This window comes from Microcaecilia unicolor, chromosome 9, assembly GCF_901765095.1.
Source record: "Microcaecilia unicolor chromosome 9, aMicUni1.1, whole genome shotgun sequence".
In the NCBI taxonomy this organism is placed as follows: domain Eukaryota; kingdom Metazoa; phylum Chordata; class Amphibia; order Gymnophiona; family Siphonopidae; genus Microcaecilia; species Microcaecilia unicolor.
This window is the reverse complement of record NC_044039.1, coordinates 209,003,738-209,025,074: the sequence shown is the minus strand read 5'-3', so window position 1 is coordinate 209,025,074 and position 21,337 is coordinate 209,003,738. Positions and strand designations below refer to the sequence as shown.

Below are 21,337 nucleotides of genomic sequence, written 5' to 3'. Positions count from 1 at the left end.
TTCTGCAATAATGAAACAAAATGAAAACGCCTAGGGCCAAAATTAAGATTTTTTTTTGGCTAGACCTGTTTCTATTACAACTAAGTGACCAAAAGGTGCCCTAAATGACCAAATGACCACTGGAGGGATTAAAGCATGAGCCCCCCTTACTCCTCCAGTGGTCACTGATCCCCTCCCAGCCCACTAAGATGCGACAGTTACAGTTCATACCAGGCTCTATGACAGCTTCAGATATGATGGCCGTTCCTATTAGAGTAGCAAGTAGGTTCGAGGAATAGCCTAGTGGTCAGTACAATGACTGTAAAGAAAGGGATCCAGGCCCATAACCCATTCTAAGTGGTATACTTATGGTGGAACATATGAGCCCTCCAAAAACACTAAATACTTACTATAACTACATATAGGTGACACCTGCAGACATAAGGGCTATTGCACGGGTGTACAGTTGAGTACAGTAGGTTTTTGGAGGGTTCACCATACAATATAAAGGGGTAACAGTGAGATGTGTACCTGGGACCTTTTATGCTCTGCTGGACTGTCTGTGTGGCCAGTCTGCTAAGAATGCTGCCCCCCCCCCCTAAATGGCTTGCTTTTGTGCATTTTTTCCTTGGATGCTTTTCTTTCGAAAATGGTCCTCAAAGATAGACCTACTGAGCACATAAACATCTACATCTAGCCATGCTCACTACTGGATTTATGGACGTTTTTTACAAAATGTCCAAAATGAGACTGAGACGTCATATCGAAAACGTCCCTCCACATGCATATTTTCTCTCTCACAGTGCCTTCCCATGCGGGGGGGGGGGGGGGGGGGGTCACTGGAACAAAACAAGCAGATAGCCAATCAGCTGGGGAAAGCCCCTGTGATGTCAGCTATGTTATCTGCTTGAGGAGGGGGGGAATGATAAACAAGCACACAGCCAATCAGCTGGAGGAACCTCCTATGATGTCAGCTGGGGGGGGGGGCTTTAAACAAGGAGGAGATTGCCAAGCAAAATCATCAGGGGTAAAGGGAAGGCAAGTAAGCTGCAGGCAGAAGGTGGAGCAAGCACCAGAGCACTGCAAGGGAAAGGAGACGGGGGACAGTGGAGCCAGCAAGTACTGTAAGGGAAAGGAAAGAGTACACAAACCCTAGCACATGCACAGACCAGGGAGCCAGATGCACAAAGGTCCCCATTAAGAATCCGTCTGCATTTCCCGATCAGTAAAAATTTACCGATTTAGAAACACAGAGGGATTCACAAAGAGAATCGCATGCAAATGAGCTGCTTGTTGCTTTTGCGACCCAGCTCATTTGCATGCCAGTCGATGAGCTGAGCATGCACAGAACAGTCAATCACTATGCGTGGCTGCTCTGCGCATGCTACAGACGGTTCTCATACACGCAGACAAGCTGTGTATATGAAAGCAGTAGATTTACTCTTTTTTTTTTTTTTTTTCCCAAGCACAAAAGCGCTTTTTTTTTTTTTTTGGATGGCCATACCTGTGTTGGGGGTCCCTGCTTCCCGCTGCTGGGAAAAAGTGGGAAAAACCTCTCTGCTGCTCTTGGCTCTTCTGTGAGGAATCAGCATCAGGGCTTGGCTCCACTCCCAGCTGTTCCTGCTGCTTCCTTCTATTGGCCGGCTGACATCCTAGAACGCCTATCTCTCTGAAGGTGGACTTTCACTGGCTAGCTGCTGTCCCAACTCCTTCTCCATGCTGGGCTTTCCTGATGACATCACTTTAGAGCTGTAAAATGATTGGATCCAAACTTCCTGGTGCCCCCCCTCCACAGCCTGGTATGTCCTGCCCACTCACTACTGGAGGGGGACACCAGGAAGTTCAGATCCAATCAGTTCACAGCTCTAAAGTGATGTCATCAGGGAAACCCTGCAGGGAGGAGGAGATGGGACAGCAGCCAGCCAATGAGAGCCCATCTTCAGGGAGATGGGCGTTATTTGATGTCAGCCGGCCAATAGAAGGAAGCAGCAGGAACAGCTGGGGGTGGAACCAAGCCCTGAGTGTTTCCCATAGAATCTGTTTGATGGACCCTTGTCTTCCTTGCCTTTTTGGTAAGTCACCATTACTTTTATGCTGGGTACTGCCCCCCCCCCCCCCCCCCAATTTCTTGCCAGTAAAATGTCATTTGAAAAAGAAACATAGCAAGGCTTTCATACACACAAAGAAGCTGCGTGTAAGCTGGTGTACTTTTTTTTTGTGTGCTCCACCTTCCCTGCCTTGTTTCTCCCCTTCTCCTACTTGCAATAATGAAGAACTGGCAGGACCAGACCTCCCATTAAAATTTCCACGGTAAAGGTAGGGACTGCTTTTGTGCATGGGGTCGGAAACGGTAGTGCATCGCATTGCAGGCACATTATAATAGATTTGCATTCCGTTTTCGTTAGCTGCTACCGTGACAGGAAAATGGCTCGGAGAACCCTTTTGTGCATGTCCCGGTTTACTACTTGCATGCTAAACTGGCTACTACTACTACTACTACTAAACATTTCTAAAGCGCTACTAGGGTTACGCAGCGCTGTACAATTTACACAGAGGGACAGTCCCTGCTCAAAGAGCTTATAATCTAGTAGACAAGTGAACGGTCAAATTGGGGCAGTCTGGATTTACTGACGGTAAGAGTTAGGTGCCAAACGCAGCAATGAAGAGGTGGGTTTTAAGCAGAGACTTGAAGATGGGCAGGGAGGGGGCTTGGCGTATGGGCTCAGGAAGGTTGTTCCAGGCATAGGGTGAGGCGAGGCAGAATGAGCGGAGCCTGGAGTTGGCGGCGGTGGTGGAGAAGGGCACAGAGAGGAGGGACTTGTCCTGTGAACGGAGGTTTCGGGTGGTAACGTAAGGGGAGATGAGGGTAGACAGGTAGTGAGGGGCGGCAGACTGAGTGCATTTGTAGGTAAGAAGGAGAAGCTTGAATTGAATGCGGTATCTGATTGGAAGGCAGAACTAGAACTAGTTTAAAAACCACGTTGCTGGCTCGTTAAGTATCGTGCATCTGGCCCAGGGACACTTATCCGAGGACTATTCTGCGCATGTACTAGGCACTTTCCCTACCAAGCTGCTTGCTGAAATTGTGTGCAGCTCATTTGCATGGGATTTCCTTTGAGCAACGCTCGCTATTAAATTGGTAAGTTCTACCGAGGATCTAAATGCACGTGGTTTTTAATGTGGACTTTTGTGCATCGGGACCACAGTGTCTTCACTAAGATGCAAAGTATACACACACTTTTAACAAGGGCACTTTGTTAACACAATAATTAGACCCTCCAGTCTGTAAAGATATTTGAGATTCTCTTTCTCCTTCCTCCCTAATACCTTTGAATGTTACATTTTATAGAGAAATCACCTGTACTTTGTACCTGCTATTTGTGTGGATGGCTGAGGAGAAAAGTGCACACACTTCTGAAAAGGTCAAGTGTGTGTGAAGTTTTAGTCCTCCAAACTACATATTCATGATCACTGCGAAATTCTCACTTTAATCCCAGCTACAGGACAGCTGGACAGTTTTCAGAAAGGCCAATTTACCCAAGTAAATCATTATTTACCCAAATCGACAGCTTTGAAAATTGCTACTTGTACTAGTAGCTTGTAAAATAAAGCTCTCTCCTAAAAAAAAGAGGCCTCTGACATCATTCTTTCCACAGAGTTGCATAAAAATAGTGCAACGTGACTGGTTGGTTTAAATCATTGACCAATTCCATAGTCATAGGCTGACACAAACCCAGTGTTACTAACCCAACAGAGCACCCTTTGGCTTAATTTCACAATGAACAGTCTTGTCCACCCTCAAAACCAGTCAAAATTTCAGACCGCAGTTTTGGTTTGTCTAAATCATATTTGCATTAAAAGCTGAAATAATGAATAGCCACTCAGTCTCACCTGGGATTAGTGAGATTGTAACAGGATTTCCAAATCTGCAGCATATGCTTACAAGTAAGGAGAGCTTCATCGGGGCCCCTGCACAGAGATTCCAACTTGACCTTGGAAAACAATAAGCTGAGGGGAAAAAGCAAAATGCAATGAAAAAAAAATAAAATAAAATCTGGTAAATGAGGTACAGTACTGCAAGAAGTCAATGTTCTTTTATTACAGTCTGCATGAAGCATTGATCATTCTTGGCCAACAGGCACACTGGGCGGAAAAAGGCATGACAGGAATGTTATTAAAACTGTTTATATTATATATTCTTATGCTGCTTTACATCTGTGAACTATCAGAGCTGGCTTTCTTCTGCCATCTCTGTGCACATATCAAAGTTAAATACTATCATTGAGGCTTCATTACGAACAAGCTGAATTCCATTCAAGTCCAGTAGGGTGGCATTTTAGGCGACTGCTGCCAACCTGATTTCCTCTTTACAAAGCACTATTACATTCACACCTCCCCTACCTCATTAAACAGGGATGGCTGCACCAAGGAAAGGCCTGAGGCTCAGTAGTATAATATTTAGCTATACAACAAAACCCCACAAAGTAAGAGAAAAATCAACATATCATATAAAAATGAAGGAAACTCCGCGTACATCAAGGTGGGACCATCCTGTATAAAAGTCTGAAAATATATATACACATATACATACATACACATGTGGTATCTGGAAAAAAACAGAACCCCCAACATTTTTCCAGATAACCCAAAAACAAATGTACTGTACTATTATTAAAAAAATTACTACTATTATTGACAGGTGTAAAAACTGGATTATCCCTGTTTTCAAAATTCCTAGCATCCTGTTTGTTTTTTTGGCCACCGCTGCACAGTGGGCAGAAGATTTTGGTGTATCGTCTACAATCAGATTTGACTGTTGCTATCTCTGCCACCGCTCACTATGCCTGACTTGGTAGCAAGTTTCAAATTAGTCTTCTTCAGGGGCTGGCATGCCTGTGACTCCAACACTTTTTGTACAATAATTTAGCTCCAGCCTCACCAACGACTTGTACAGGGGCATCAGAACCTCCTGCTGGTCACACCTCTCTCTATACAGCCTAGCAACCTTCTCGCTACGGCCACCGCCTTGACACACTGTTTCGTCACCTTCAGATCCTCAGATACTATTACCCCATGATCCCTCTCTCCATCTGTACATATCAGACTCTCACCGCCCAACACATACGTCTCCCGTAGAGTTCTACTCCCTAAGTGCGTCACTTTGCATTTCTTCGCATTGAATTTTAATTGCCAAACCTTAGACCATTCTTCTAGCTTCTGCAGATCCTTTTTCATGTTTTCCACTCCCTCCAGGGTGTCCACTCTGTTACAAATCTTGGTATCATCCACAAAAAGGCAAACTTTACCTTCTAACCCTTTGGCAATGTCACTCACAAATATATTGAACAGAATCGGCCCCAGCACCGATCCCTGAGGCACTCCACTACTCACCTTTCCCTCATCCGAGCGAATTCCATTAACCACCACCCTCTGGCGTCTGTCCATCAACCAGTTCCTAATCCAGTTCACCACATCGGGTCCTATCTTCAGCCTGTCAAGTTTATTCAACACCCTCCTGTGGGGAACCGTGTCAAAAGCTTTGCTGAAATCTAAGTAGATTACGTCTATAGCATGTCCATGATTCAATTCTCCGGTCACCCAGTCAAAAATTCAATGGGATTCATTTGGCACGATTTACCTTTGGTAAAACCATGTTGTCTCGGACAACATGGTTCTATAAAATGAGTTTATCTTGTTGGGCAGACTAGATGGACCGTATAGGTCTTTATATGCCGCCATTTACTATGTTACTATGTTATGTTACATCCGCCTAGAATCCTCATATCCTAAGTTCAAGTCTTTACTCAAAACTTTCCTATTTGCAGAATACTTTGGTACTACATTGTGATTATGTTTCCTCTTCCTTTTGTGTCCCAAGCCCCACTATGTTGTTTTTAGAGCTGTAAACCGCACATTCACTTTTATAGAGAAAGCGCGGTATAACAAGTACCGAGAATAAATAAATATAGGATGAATTGTTGCTCCCATCTTTGATTCAACTTTTAATTGTTTTGATATTGTGCAATGAAATCAAGTAACAATTCCATTGACAGAAGAAAGAAGCCAACATCTTAAAGTAATCGTGGGTGCTAAAGTCAACATGAATTACCTCTTCCAGGACAAAGTAAAGGAGTTCACTCGGTAATTGGGTTACTCACAGAGCTAAAGAACACCATCTTTATTTCATACATCCTCAACTAAATTTTACTTAGGTAGTTAGGTATCAAGACCTATTCTTTGTTCAGAAGTGATTATTTATCACTATTTTCCGTTCTGTGTACAAAAACCTGTAAGTTGGCTGGTCTGATATTTAGTAATGTATGTGTAGAAGGTATTAGGGTTTTCTCCCTCATACAGGAGCGCGGAGGGGGCCCACCCAGCAACAGCAAAGTCCTGATACTGCTTGAGCTCAGTATTATCTTTATCCCATCTGAATTTTTAGTCCTTTTTGCCAAGATTGTGGCATCTCATGGAACTATTGACTACCACAAAGCTCAGTTTCAACAGGTTCTGCACTATCCCTTAAGTAGTGAGTTCAGACCCAGTAAAGGGGGTGCACAACCTCTGTCCTCAAGGGCTGCAACCCAGTCATGTTTTTGAGATTTTTTTAGGAGTTTGACAAAGAATATGCATGAAATCTATATGTATGCACTGCCTCCATTGTGTGAGATAAATATCTTGAGTATTCACAGGCAGATGATCAAAAGCCCCATGCTGTTCCAAATAGCGCTCTAAAATAGCACTGGAACAGCACGGGGCGCTATTAGACCTATGATCAGAGATAATGCATGCAAATTTAAGCAGCGCAATTATCTCTGATGATGGGGTAGAAGTGCGGGAGAATTGTGCCTGAGCATATGCTCAGCACAATCGTCCCCCACTTGTTTGACAGGTCTGGGCTGGAGACCAATGAAAAGAGAAGGACGCCCATCTTTAAATTGGAAGATGGACGTCCTCAACTGCCCTGTTGCAGGAACGGACAAATTTCAAGGGGGTGTCGGAGGTATAGCGACGGGGCAGTAGAGGACGTCCAAATTTTGGACATTTCTGCAATGGGCAGTTAAGGACGTCCAAAAATTGGATGTTTCTATGAGAAAGACGTCTTTCTCATAGAAACATCCAATTTTGGACGTCCTTAACTGCCCATTGCAGAAACGTCCAAATTTTGCACGTCCTCAACTGCCCCGTCACAGAACCGTCCAAATTTTGGACGTCCTCAACTGCCTTCGCTGGCAGGTTTGCTGTAGGGGGGAATGGGGGCCTGCCAGCATGCAAATGCATGCTGGACAGGGCTCACCATTCCTCCCCAATGATCTGCAAACCCTAACGCCAGCTTGGAGCTGGTGTAGGGTTTGTTGCAGCCAGCGATCCAATCTTTGGCACGCTGGTCGCTGATCATTGGGGATGAATGCGTTAAGCGCTGATTAGCATGCATTTGTAAGCTACTTGCGCTAAGAGCTCTCGAGCGCTTTGTTTCACACGCTTGAGGGCTCTGATCATGGGGCGGTAGCAAATGCCGGTGCTAGTATGGTGCTAACAGCCTCTAGCGCCAGCATTTGCTTTTGATCATCTGCCTGTCATTGAGGAAATCCTGAAACACTGACTGCATTGTGGCCCAAGGATTGAGGTTGTGCACTCCTCCCCTATAGCACTTACCACATTCTTGCTGATAATGTGTTGATTAATAATAAAATTAGCACATACTCCACACTATAATTCCATTACTCATGCCAATTATTATTCTTTGATGTGGTTGCTGATATAAAATGGATAGTTATTCTAATATTTAATATAGCTAGTATTCAATGCATTGAGAGAAATCATGATTGCTAACCATTTCTTCTTTGCCACAATTCAAGTAGTTAAATAACTTTGCAAAATGTGTATATTAATATGGTCCATGCCTCCATCTCATGAAAATACACGAAAGTCAGACAACTTATTTGACAAAACTTTGATGTTTATTCAAACCTTATCCGACAGTTTATTTCCTTTTCTTTAAATAAAGGCATAATACAGAGAAAATGGTAAACACTGAAACCAAGAAGATAAATCAACAATGGAAAATTTCTTCTGGACACATGTGAATTGTACCATGTTGTGCATAACTTTGATACAATTCCTACTCAGACTTCCCCCAGGAATGACAGAACTGACAGTTTGAATTGCTAATACAATTTAACCTCTAACTTGATATAAATTGTGGATTTCAATCCAATAGTAAGCAGAACAGCGATTCATATCAGAAAAGCAACACTACTACTATTAAACATTTCTATAGCGCTACTAGACTTACGCAGCGCTGTACAAATGAACATGAAAAGACAGTCCCTGCTCAACAGAGCTTACAATCTAAATTGGACAGACGAACAGACAGCTAGGGGTGGGGAAATTGCAGTGGTAGGGGTGATAAGTGAGGGTGTTGAGTAAGAGAGTCATGGTTAGGAGTCGAAAGCAGTAGCAAAGAGGTGGGCTTTAAGCCTAGACTTGAAGACAGCCAGAGACTGAGCCTGACGTACCTTGCAATTTGTTGGTCATTTCAACTGTGAAGGAAAAATAGCCCATCTATGCAAACAGTTTACGGGAGAGAACTGTGAACCGAAGCTAAGCACTTCTGGGTGCCAAAATGTTATAACAAAACAGCCATTTTTCAGAATGTCTAACTTATGGGGCAAAATTTCAGGCAGTTGTGCATGAAGAGTCGTTGCAACATAGAGGACAGTTTTGATTGAGTTGGGGGTCCAATGGAACAAGAAGAAAACTGCTGGATGAAAAATAGCTTAATAAAGCAGATAGCACAATAATTAAGCTAACGAAAACCACCCAATTGAAAAATCCCTTCCAATTAACATCATCCTTTAAAACTCTGACTGAGAATATATATAAAAGTCAGATCAGTACACAGCAATTTAGAAGAAATATTTAGCTGACTACAAGAAGCATCAAATTGACTCTGGGAGCATTTTTTTGTTGTCGTTGTTACATTTGTACCCTACGCTTTCCCACTCATGGCAGGCTCAATGCGGCTTACATGGGGCAATGGAGGGTTAAGTGACTTGCCCAGAGTCCCACTAGCAACATTCCATGTAGAAGTCGGCCCTTGCAGATCACCAATGTGGCCGCGCAGGCTTCTGCTTCTGTGAGTCTGACGTCCTGCACGTACGTGCAGGACGTCAGACTCACAGAAACAGAAGCCTGCGCAGCCTTCTACATGGAATGTTGCTAGTGTTCCATGTAGAATCTCCAATAGTAGCAACATTCCACGTAGAATCTCCAATAGTAGCAACATTCCATCTAGAATCTCCAACAGGGAAATGGGACTTGATATACTGCCTTTCTGAGGGGTTTACATAGTATATACAGGTACTTATTTGTACCTGGGGCAAGGGAGGGTTAAGTGACTTGCCCAGAGTCACAAGGAGCTGCCTGTGCCTGAAGTGGGAATGGAACTCAGTTCCTCAGGACCAAAGTCCACCACCCTAACCACTAGGCCACTCCTCCACTCCACTTTTGTAATATTAACATTTTGGACTGGCACACTAAGATATTTGTTGACAGAGTAACTAAGAAATTAACAATAAGCTCCAATCAGATGCTGGCTGGAGATGATAGCAGAAATTCAACTTTACCAAGGGTTTGCCAAAGTAGAATGATTTGAGAAACTTCCAGATTAAGTAGTGCCTCACTTCAAAATGGATAAGCGAGGCCCTCCTCACATATTCACCAAGGGCTAATCAACTCAAATTTCTAGAGCTCATTTGGAGAAAAATATAGTTGGACTGGTAACAAGAAAAAGCCACTCTGTAAAATAGAGGCAGGGCTATTGCACAGCTCAGTATATGCTTTAAAATACTGCATGGCTAATGTTAGTGCTGTGCCTGCCAAGTTTCTGTATTTAAGTGACAACTGGTTAGAATATAGGTTTCAATTATGAAGTATGCAAATATATTATGGGTTTAGAGTAGTAGCCTAGTGGTTAGATCACCAGTCTTGACATCCAGAGGTGGCCAGTTCAAATCCCGCTGCTACTCCTTGTGATCTTGGGCAAGTCACTTAACCCTCCATTGCCTCAGGTACAAACTTAGATTGTGAGCCCTCCTGGGACAGAGAAATATCCAGTGTACCTGAATATAACTCACCTTGAGCTACTGTGAGCAAAATCCAAATAAATAAATATATAATTTTTGATAGGTATCCTATTTACATTATGGTTATATTTTTATTATGTTATTTCTCTTTTGTAAATTGCATGAAGTGATTCAGAAGTAGGATTAAATAAATAATAAATACATGGGTAAGTTTGTAGATGCTGCCCAATGTATTATTTTCACTTTTTAAGTTGGTTTATAGTTGTCAATTTTTTTTAAAGATAAACAGTAATCCTACATAATAAAATGCACCTCCAACATTCTGAAGCTGACTGCATGGCTGAGGCATTCCTGCTCTCTGTATCCATCTCCTGAATTGACATCACGTACTTCCGGGTTCGTCACAAGCAGAACTGACCAACCACACGAGGTTTCTCGGCTTCAGAATGTTGGAGGTGCATTCTACTAAATAGGATTGGTCAGTTCCTTGAAGCACAGCCAGAGCACAGCGTCCTGCACAGTAACGCTCAGACACCAGAGAGAGAGAGAGAGGAGGGGCTTGACACCAGAGAGAGGGAGGGAGGGGGGGCCTGACACCAGAGAGGGGGGGGAGGTATCTCTTTCACACACACACTCTGTGTCTCACACTGTATCACATTCACTCTCTATGTGTCACACAGTCACTCACACACTCTCTTGGTCTCATACACTCACAGAGAGTCTGTGTCTCACACACACTCTCTCTCTCGCACACACTGTATCTGTGTGAAACACTCTCTCTCACTGTGTCTCACATACGCACTTGCACACACTCTCATTCTCACACACACACACTCTCTCTCTCACAGACACACTCGCACCCAGACTCACTCTCTCTCTCTCTCACACACACACTCGCACATTCACTCTCTCTCTCACACACAGTCACTCTCACATACACTCTCTCAAACATACACACTCCGAGGAAAACCTGGCTAGCGCCCGTTTCATTTGTGTCAGAAATGGGCCTTTTTTACTAGTATGGTTAATAAAGTCTTAACCCTTCTTTCTATATAAGCAAGTAGACTAACAGAACAATCACAATACCTTGCTTGTTAAGAAGGTAGAAAATCTTTGATATATGTACCTAAGCTTTACTATAAAATATCCATCTATTATTTAACACTGGATTGAATTATCAAACAGAATATGCTGAATATTATCTTCCAGATTCTATATATGGCACCAAACTTGGAGCGCGATGCTGAGATGGGTGCGCAACTTAATTGGCTTAACAAAGATTAATTGGCCGCTAACAACTAATCATTGATGTTAACTGGCACCAATTAGGATTTGCGCGTACATCTGGCTACGCACTATTCTATAATGCTGGGCACCCAAATCCTATCAGGTGCAACTCAAAAGGGGATGTGGCCATGGGAGGGGCATGGACACGACAGGGAAATTCCAAAAAGCTGTGCTTGTTGTTACAGAATAGAGGGTCTCCGCTTCCAACTTGGAAGCCAACATTTACACCGGGTTTCAGCAGGCGTAAGTCTGGCACGCAAAGACAGGGTGTGGGAATTGGCACTAAGCGTTATTCTAAGGGCACGAGCCCTTTATTACATAAGTAATGCCATACTGGGAAAAGTCCATCGAGCCCAGTATCCTGTCCCCAACAGCAGCCAATCTAGGTCAAGGGCACCTGGCAAGCTACCCAAACGTACAAACATTTTATACACGTTATTCCAGAAATTGTGGATTTTTACCAAGTCCATTTAGTAGCAGTCTATGAACTTGTCCTTTAGGAAACCGTCCAACCCCTTTTTAAACTCTGCCAAGCTAACCGCCTTCACTACGTTCTCCGGCAACGAATTCCAGAGTTTAATTATGCGTTGGGTGAAGTGCTTAGCACTTATCTTTTTCAGTGCCTATATGGCAGGTTATAAAAATGATTTAAAAAAAGAAACAGTTCAAACAAAAAAAAAAACCAATTGAAAAATTAGCACTAGCCCACAGAAGTCACAGATCCTGAACACTAAAGGGAAGTGTTAGGAAGAATCAATCACTGGAGAGGACTGCAGTCCTCTACAGCAAGCTGGAAACCTTGACGAACAACATGGTGGGACTGAACAAGTGCATATATTGTGGTGTAAATGTTTTATCACTGGAGAGAAAGGTTTAGAAATATGAGACTGTCTGATGCGTAATACACTCAGCTCTTACACAAGCAGAACTATTAATGACATGGCTGGGAGAAAATTCCTGAAAAGCAAGAGCAGATATATTCTGAACAGATGAGAACAAGCTGAATGGCCTTGACACTGCTGGTGATATAACCTTGTCAAGTAAGAGCAATGAGAAGATGCCCCCCCCCCCAAAAAAAAGCCTCTATCCATCAGCAAAAGGGCAGAAGTGTTGGGCGAGTGGCACTAGATGAATGACTAAAGCCATCCACGAGAATTTATTCAGCATTCTGCAGACAAGACTTGAAAGAAAATGAATTTTCATATTTATAGAGGTGGTTGACAGGTAATATGCATAAGGCAAGACAAAGCCTTCAGTGCTGCTCTGTGACTTCAAATAAAGCAGCACAAAAGGGCCTCCAGAACGGGAACAATGGTACAATGTATGATAATATATATGTCACCTGTATGTATGATGATTTTATATACATCTCTCTATATAAAAGGCAACCCCAACGTTCTAATGAAGCCTCCACGGAAGTTGAGGTGCCCGAGATATCCGGTGTGCCCGAGTGTCTGCACCGCCCTCGCGTCAAAACGTGATGATGTCGAGGGCGGCGCAATGACACTCGAGGGCCGAAACGGCACAGGCACGGAGGCGCAGCACACACAAAAAAAACCTCCCCACACAGAGCGAACGACGAACAACGTCCGACGGTCACACGGAGGCAGGCAATCAGCTCGGAGGGACGGAGGGATGGGGCCCCTACCATTATAGAACCTTGCTAGCGCCCGTTTCATTGCGCTGAGAAACGGGCCTTTTTTCCTAGTATATAAATAAGAGCTAACAGAGTATTAAAAATCCAATGATCAATTCTACGTCAATATACTCTAAGTGTTTTACTGTTGTGGTATGTAATTGGAGGAAAAAGCCTCAAATACGGATAGATACTCCTTTGTTGGGATACAACCTAAGGGAGTTGCATCTAATCATCACAGGCTAAAAAAACCTCCCAAGTTTTAATGACACTCAAGCTAGTAAATATGCAGGGATCACTTATCTTCCAGCTGTTCAGTTGATATATATGGATGATAGATATATCGACTGAACAGCTGGAAGATAAGTGATCCCTGCATATTTACTAGCTTGAGTGTCATTAAAACTTGGGAGGTTTTTTTAGCCTGTGATGATTAGATGCAACTCCCTTAGGTTGTATCCCAACAAAGGAGTATCTATCTGTATTTCAGGCTTTTTCCTCCAATTACATACCACAACAGTAAAACACATCGAGTATATTGATGTAGAATTGATCTTTGGATTTTATATACATGTCATGCTTATTATGCATTTTTATTTTGTCAGACCCCTGAGGCAGGTGAGGTTGAGCGCCGAAACACAGCCAATGTCGGGTCCATTTTATTAAAGATTGTACCATTGTTCCAGTTCTGGAGGCCCTTTTGGGCTGACTTCAAAACCTGACAATTGTGTCTCAGGTTTAAATTGAAGCAATTACGTCTAATTCAATCTTCGTTTTTTCCTCAGGCTGTTATTCTGGCACTGCTGGACTACTGAAATTCACTATATATAAATATTTCGCAGAAATTACTGAAGGACCTGAGATTGAGTCAGAACTCAACTGCTAGGCTGATTTGTAGGAAAAGTAGGCTTGATCATGTGACCCAGTTTTTTTGCTGGTCTTCATTGGCTCCCCATAGAAGCACAAATGATTTTTATTGTCAGGTACTTCTTTGGAAAGGTGTAAAATATAAATTGCTATATGACCAATCTTTAGTTTTCCATGCCATTAGAATCTGGAACTTTCTTCCACAGGACATTTGTTCTTCTTCCTCTTATGTGTTGTTTCGGAGAAAATTTTTAAAAACTTATCTTTTTGCAAAGTATGTTTTGTGAATTTAGAATGATTTGTTTAGTTCTACAAAAGTTATACTCTTTCTTTTGGCTTGGGTCTTTTTGTTACCCGTCTTGCACCTTTTTTAATGGCTTTGGGAGGATAGTAGAGGATGGCTAGAAAATAGATAGTAACACTGTCCCACTAAAGGCTCAGTTCAAGTTGGTCAACACAGCCGAAAATAACAAATATTTAGGGAACAGTTTTTAACTGTCTTCCAGTTTGATCTGCACCTAGCAATGGACTCTGTTCCTCTTCTACTGCTGTGCTATAGTCTGACAGCAAGTGTGTGCACATTTCTCTAGATCAGTCTAGCAGGAGTGGGGGATGGGAGTCATGAAGCTTCCAGCATAAGAACAAGGCAACAGAACACATTTAGTCTGGGAACGATGTCAGGAATTCAGATATTGCCAGAATTTATGGAAAGAAAAGCACAGAAGGAATGACACTGCAGCACATGTAAAACACACCAGAAAATTACAGGCACACAGAAATGTGTTCCCACACATCACACTGCTATAGGAAAGGGGAGCAAGAAGCAATGAGGTAAAACTTTGGTGGTGGTGGAGTCCACAAGGATGTCCCTTTCATCTGGAAGTGCTCCAAGAAAGACAGTCCAGAAAAATAACACAAAATGTTTGAGCCTGATGCTGACTTCTGGCAGAGTCTAAGTCTACAGACCAATATAGTAGATGCAGGTTACAATTAGTTTCTCAAGGCTGTCTTCATCTAACCAGATACTCCTATACTGGCCAGTGGACACGGCAATCTCAGAGTATTTGAAATGCTAATAAACAAAGTGTTTGGAAGCTTCTAAATTAGAGCTTTGCAGAAATTCTTGGGTGCCTAAATTAAGGACTAAAAACCAGAAATTACTCCCTTTAACAGGATAATGCACAAATGCTACAGGAAATATACCTGCTATCTCTCTGCATACTGGGTGGAAGGGGAAGTTATCAAAGTGAGCTACTATTAAGACAGGCTATTTTACCACAAGACGTGCTATTTTAGCACGGGGTCCCATTACTTGTAGTAAAATAACCTGTCCTAATGGTAGCTCACACTGATAACTTTCTCTGATAACTGATAACTAAAGCATAGGGGAGTCTCTCATCACAAAAATCAAGCCATCAATGCAGCATAAGCTGCTAATATAGGCTTGAGTGGTAGCCGTGTTAGTCCACTTAAAGCTAATAAATAGAAATAAATCAAAATATAGAAAAGAAAACAAGATGACACGTTTTTCATTGGACTAACTTAATGCATTTTTGATTAGCTTTCAAAGGTAACCCTTCCTCTTCAGATCGCAAATAATCAAGTGCTGATAAATATCAGAATCAGTGGCGTAGCCACAGGTGGGCCTGGGTGGGCCAGGGCCCACCCACTTAGGACTCTGGCCCACCTAACAGCAGCACTCATTTAGTGGTAGCTGGTGGGGATCCCAAGCTCTGCCAGTTGAAGACCTCCCCCTGATGGTGCTGAAACATTGCTCTCCACTTCAGCAGTCTGAGCTTCCTAAGCTGGCACCTGCACATGCTCAGTTTTCGGCGCTGCAGGCTGCCAAGGTGGAGAGCAGTGTTTTTCTGCCAGCTGAGATATATTTTTAAGTTGGTGGGGGAGGGGGTAGAACACTTGGTGCCCACCCACTTGTTGTCTAGGCCCACCCAAAATCTGCAGTCTAGCTACGCCCCTGATCAGAATAGATAAGTAAAACACAAAATCAATCCAATGACAGTCGCATAGGAAGGGGGAAGGACAGGTTAGGTGAGAAACAGGGAGAGCTGGGTGGGTGAGAGACAGGGAGAGATAAGATGGCTGATAAAGAGCAACAAAGCAGTATAATTATATGGTTTACAGTGGGATAGAAACCCCAGCTCTTTGTTGAGTCCTGTCTGGTGGGTGTCAAAATAGTTCATCATTTTGACTTCAGATTCCTGGATTGTCTTAAAATTTCCTTTTAGTATTCTTACCATAAGATCATTGATGCAGTGTTCTGGTTTTGTAAAGTGCTGTCCCACAGAGGTAGTATCCTGGTTGGCATTGGAATGTTTAATATTGTATTTATGTAAATTGAGCCCTGTCTTTAGCATCTGGCTTGTTTCTCCAATATAGCCCCCTTTTTCACACTGAATGATCTATACCACATTTGAGGATGAGCATGTAAAGGATCCCCTTATGTTGAATGTTTTTTTCCAAGTGAGTGATTGCAGGATCCGATCAGATGTGTTGGCACAGTTTGCAGCTAGGCATATTGCAAGGACGTGTGCCATTCTCTTCTTTTGAGTTTGTATTAGGAATTTGCTTTTCACTCATTTCTGTTTCAAATTAGTGGCTGTTGGAAGGCCCAGCGCTGGTAGGGCTGAGAATATCTCTTTCAGAAATTCATCCTCCCGGATTAGTGTACATAAGTATTGCCATACTGGGAAAGACCAAAGGTCCATCAAGTCCAGTATCCTGTTTTCAACAGTGGCCAATCCAGGTCACAAATACCTGGCAAGATCCCAAAAATGTACAAAACATTTTATACTGCTTACCCCAGAAATAGTGGATTTTCCCCAAGTCCATTTAATAATGGTCTATGGACTTTTCCTTTAGGAAGCCATCAAACCTTTTTTTAAACTCCGCTAAGCTAACCACCTTTACCATATTCTCTGGCAACGAATTCCAGAGTTTATTTATTTAATTTTTTTATTTATACTTTCCAAACTTTACAATACAAGACAAACTTGCTAAGTAAATCAGACAGAATATTATGAAGTTATCACATTCATCTTACGAAGATACATTAATGCCCTTTTTATATCACACAAAAAAAAATGAGACCAAGGCGTTACTAAGAATAAATGGGGAAAAATTATAGGTAAATATAACTAAAGAACAGACTTTGCACATATCATTCTTCCTTAATTTCTTACAGCTTTAAACATTAGTTAGAATGTAGAAAAATCATAACTTCCTAGAGTCAATGAATACTCTTAACTGCTCTGGCTGGAAAAATATATATTTTAAACCTTGATGTTTCACCACACATTTGCTTGGGTAGTTCAAGAAGAAAGACGCTCCCAATTCCTGGGTCTCTTTCCTCATGCTCAAAAAAGATTTCCTAATATCCTGCGTTTGTTTCGTTACGTCCTGAAATATACAAACTGTTTTACCGTAAAACAAGTCATTTATTCGACGAAAGTATAGTCTTTTTATAGCTTCAACATCTTGCAAAGAAACAAATTGAACCATTAAAGTCATTCTTTCTGATTGATCCGATATAGTAGCTTCCAACAGTTCAGATACATTTAAGTTTGTTTGTTCCATTAAAACGAATTCCAGAGTTTAATTACACGTTGAGTGAAGAAAAATGTTCTCAGATTCATTTTAAATTTACTACATTGTAGCTTCATCGCATGTCCCCTAGTCCTAGTATTTTTGGAAAGCGTAAACAGACGCTTCACATCTACCCGTTCAACTCCACTCATTATTTTATAGACCTCTAGTGGCTGTAGATCTTTTATGATTCTTCTCAATTTTTCTAGCTCTAGATTCTATATCACTACAGTAGGTTTTCTCTAGGTATTTTAAGGGAAGAAGCAATATTCTTGGAGATTATTTTGGGGTTGTAGCCTTTATAGCCTAATATAGATTGTGATGAGAATTCTTAAATTTGTAATCTGATTTATTACATATCATTTTTTGTACAAATTGTATAGTTTTTCTACATATCTTTTTATGTGATTTTTAAAATCATAGTCAGGCTCATTTTCGAAAGAGAAGGGCGTCCAACAAGCGACACAAAAGGCACATGGGCGTCCCCGTGAAAGGTCGCCCAAATCCAGTAATCGAAAAAGGGCTGTAAGGATGTCCTCAGCGCAAGGACGCCAGTCTATGGTCGTCCCCACAGGGGGCGTGTTATGGGCGGCGTTATGAGATGGCTGCCTCCACCATATAACGGCTAGCAAAATGGGTTCGCATGGGCGGAAACATGGGCGTCCTTAGTTAGACCTGAAATAAAAGCGACCGGGCTAAGGGGGAAGTCGTCTTTAGACCTATTAGCGATTTTGTGGAGTTGGAGAGTGGCGAGATCGTTGTTGGGAGAGAAAGTTGAGAGTTGTTCAGTGCCCTGTTACCTTTTTTGTTTTTTTTAAAATTTATGAGAAGACTTTATTGTTACCTTTGTCTGTGTCCCTGGTTTGCTGCTCTATCTGCCCTTCAGTATGCTGGGGTTGGTGCCCACTAAGACCAGCTTCTGTGTCTGACTGGTGTCATCACCTGCACAGCAAAAGAGGCGGAAGTGTGTTGCTTAAAATAACCCAGTTTTGTTTTGCAGCATTCATACACATAGCCCCACATGTGAAGACCCAGGAAACAGATGATGAAGAATGGCATTAGCAGGTAATCACAGATGGAGAGGAAGAGTAGAGACTGATATGCAAGAGGCAGGTGGGGTAGACATAGAACTGTGGAAGGAGTGTAGAGGTCACAGTGAAATTACCTTTGCGGGTGGGTGACTGTTTTGGTGTCATTGTACCAATGCGATGCAAAGAATCAAATACTGAGAAGGGCGCTTAAATACTATCCCAGGGACACCCATGTAAGAACGTGATGGGCGTCCCTGAGATGGGCGTCTTAATTTCGATTATTGACAAAATCCTAAACATCCCCAGCTGCTCTCTGCAATTTGGGTGTCCCCATTTCGATTATGGGTGGAGAACTATGGACTTCCCCAGCTGCTCTGTGTTTTGGACGCCCTAATTTCGATTATGGGTGAAAATGATAAATGTCCCCAGCTGCTCTTCCGGTTTGGAAGTTTGCATTCCCTTTGTTGGCGCCTCTTTAAAACGGCTTTCTCTGTACTCGCACTTTAGAGGTTTTTCTTTAGATTATGGGGTGGTATTTTTAAGCATTTTACCTTCAGTTATAGTAAACCTTGTTGTTGCCACTGTATGCTTTTGTAGACCTGTTTGTTTTTTTCGGTCTAATTTTTTTTTTTTTGGGGGGGGGGGGGGGGATACCTTTTGGCCAATTCTTTAAAGATAACTGGTGTATGGGCTGTGTACCTTTCCTTTCAAAAGGTTTCTGGGTGGGTGTTAGCTGGCAGCTTAGCATATACTCTGGATTTTCTGCATCTGACCAACTCTCCATCCTCTACCCTCCAGGAGCTGCTTGCTATGTTTGATGCGGTCCCTCACTGACCCCCATTCTCTCTCCTTAGTTGAAGCAGCCAGCCTCTGGCCCCTTGGAGCAAACAGATTGGTGTTCTTTTTGACAATTTCTGGAACCACAAGTTCAAGGTCAGCTCATACCTCTCAGCCACCTCTTCTCCTTCTGCTATGTAGGTGCTAGACAAACACTTCTTGCATCTTGCACTGCAGCTGGTCAACAGGATTGCAAGGGACAGTAGTGGACTCTAATACACTGGACTAAGTTACTGATGACTGTTTCTACCCAGTTCATTGTACAGATGTCTTGTTCTCTATTGGACACACTCAGTTGTGCCTTCCTGTGGGGGTGGGGGAAGAGGCCCTGAGAATGGATGTGTGCATCCCTCCAGGGCTCCCCATTCTCTCTATGTTCTCTGCATTCAAATCTTACCTCTATTTTCACCAGGTTTGCCGGTGGTTGCTGTGCAGTGGTGGAAGGAGACGCCACTTGTTGCTGTGTCAGGGCTGTACTGTGTGCTTGTAGGTCACGCCGTAGACCCTCTATGCTATGCTCCACTGTTGGAGCTGCTGTACCGCTTCCTGTTGGGCCTGTACTGCTCCCCGGTAGGTTCCATCCTTCTTTATGTGGTGAACCCCAGTCCCCTTTTATGAAGTGCCCACCCATTCTCAAGGTTGCTGGGAGGGGGGGGGGGGGGAAAGCATATATGCACTGAATGTCTTTTACACATTATTCAACACAGTCCTACAATCCTCAATAGTTATGGAACAACATTTCTAAATTCTATCCTGCAAACCATTTTCAAGGTGGCCACAGGTGCGTGCCTACCACGGCCTTGAGCCCTTAAGTCATGGTGAGGGAGAGGGGTTCTGGTTACAGTTCCTATTCTAAATTACCCGGTGCCTATATAATTCCCCTAGCCTGTGCCCTTCTGTACCTGACGTATTATTTTGCAATTGTGATGAAGTAAACATCCATCTAATGCTTTTACCATTGTTTTCCCTTTTCTCCTCAGCACTATATACCATTGCTGATACATTCAATGTGAATAGATGACCCAGCTGTTTATAGCTCCTTCCTCACCCTCAGCAATGTGGTTTGGTTTGGTTGTGGGTAAGGGTGTCTGCTGATCAGAGAGCAAACATCGTCTATGCACTACCAATGGTTATCTGCAAGTTTCTACTTGGCAGATCACTCATGCTAGACAACATACCTATTATTTACACAACTCTTTGCTGTGGGGCTCTATGGTAAGGGGAGAGAGGCTGGATGGGCATTTCTGTTCCTCAAGAGAAATGCCCACCCAGCCTCCCCCCCCCTTACCATACAGCCATGCAGTTTGGAAGGAACAGGTGGCCTTCTGTATGGCCACACTTATGACACATATGTACCAAGGTTTCTCTGTCACACTTCACCTGTCATGCAACCCAGCATTTGATAATATGTAGTGCACAAAGTAGAGACACACACCCTGTTATATGAAAAAATATCCAACGTGTATTTAACAAAAATAGAACTATGTACAATTCCCCCCCCCCCCCCCCCAAAGTCCTTCACGGGAGGCCACGTCCTCAGCCCTGCAAGGCGTTGTGCAGCAGGCTAACGAGCAGCACCAGGAGCAGCCTCTGTGCCCTGAAGTGCTGCTCGTTAGCCTGCCGCATTGCCAACACCTCCAGCCTCATCGCTGACACCTCCTGCAGCAACTGGTTTTGGCTATTCACCAGTTGCTGCAAGAGGCGCAGTGCTGGGGCTGGTGCTGGGGATGGTGTGGAGAGGGCTGGAGGTGATGGGCCCTCCTCTTCGAGGGGAGGCATATTATGCCAGGGGTCCTCCTCCTCCTCCTGCTCCACCACCGCTGCATGCAGTCATGCCTCCTCCTCCTCCTCCATCACCGGAGCAGGCAGTCTTGTTGGGCAGATTGGATGGACCGTGCAGGTCTTTTTCTGCCGTCATCTACTATGTTACTATGTCCTGCCTCCTCCTCCTGCTGCTGGCGCCCTGTGTATGTAAAAGGATTGTCCTTGAGATCAGCATTCAACATGGT

The 21,337-nt window shown here is 43.2% G+C and overlaps 1 protein-coding gene across 2 annotated transcripts in view; it reads right to left on the bottom strand.

The window, feature by feature from the left end:
- Positions 1–21,337, bottom strand: part of TTC7B (tetratricopeptide repeat domain 7B) — a 513,408-nt gene that overhangs the window by 179,336 nt on the left and 312,735 nt on the right. For both annotated transcript variants that reach the window (XM_030214578.1, XM_030214579.1), the window contains exon 16: positions 3,871–3,987. In XM_030214578.1, coding sequence (XP_030070438.1) covers positions 3,871–3,987 — 117 coding nt within the window. The remainder of the gene's footprint in view (positions 1–3,870; positions 3,988–21,337) is intronic.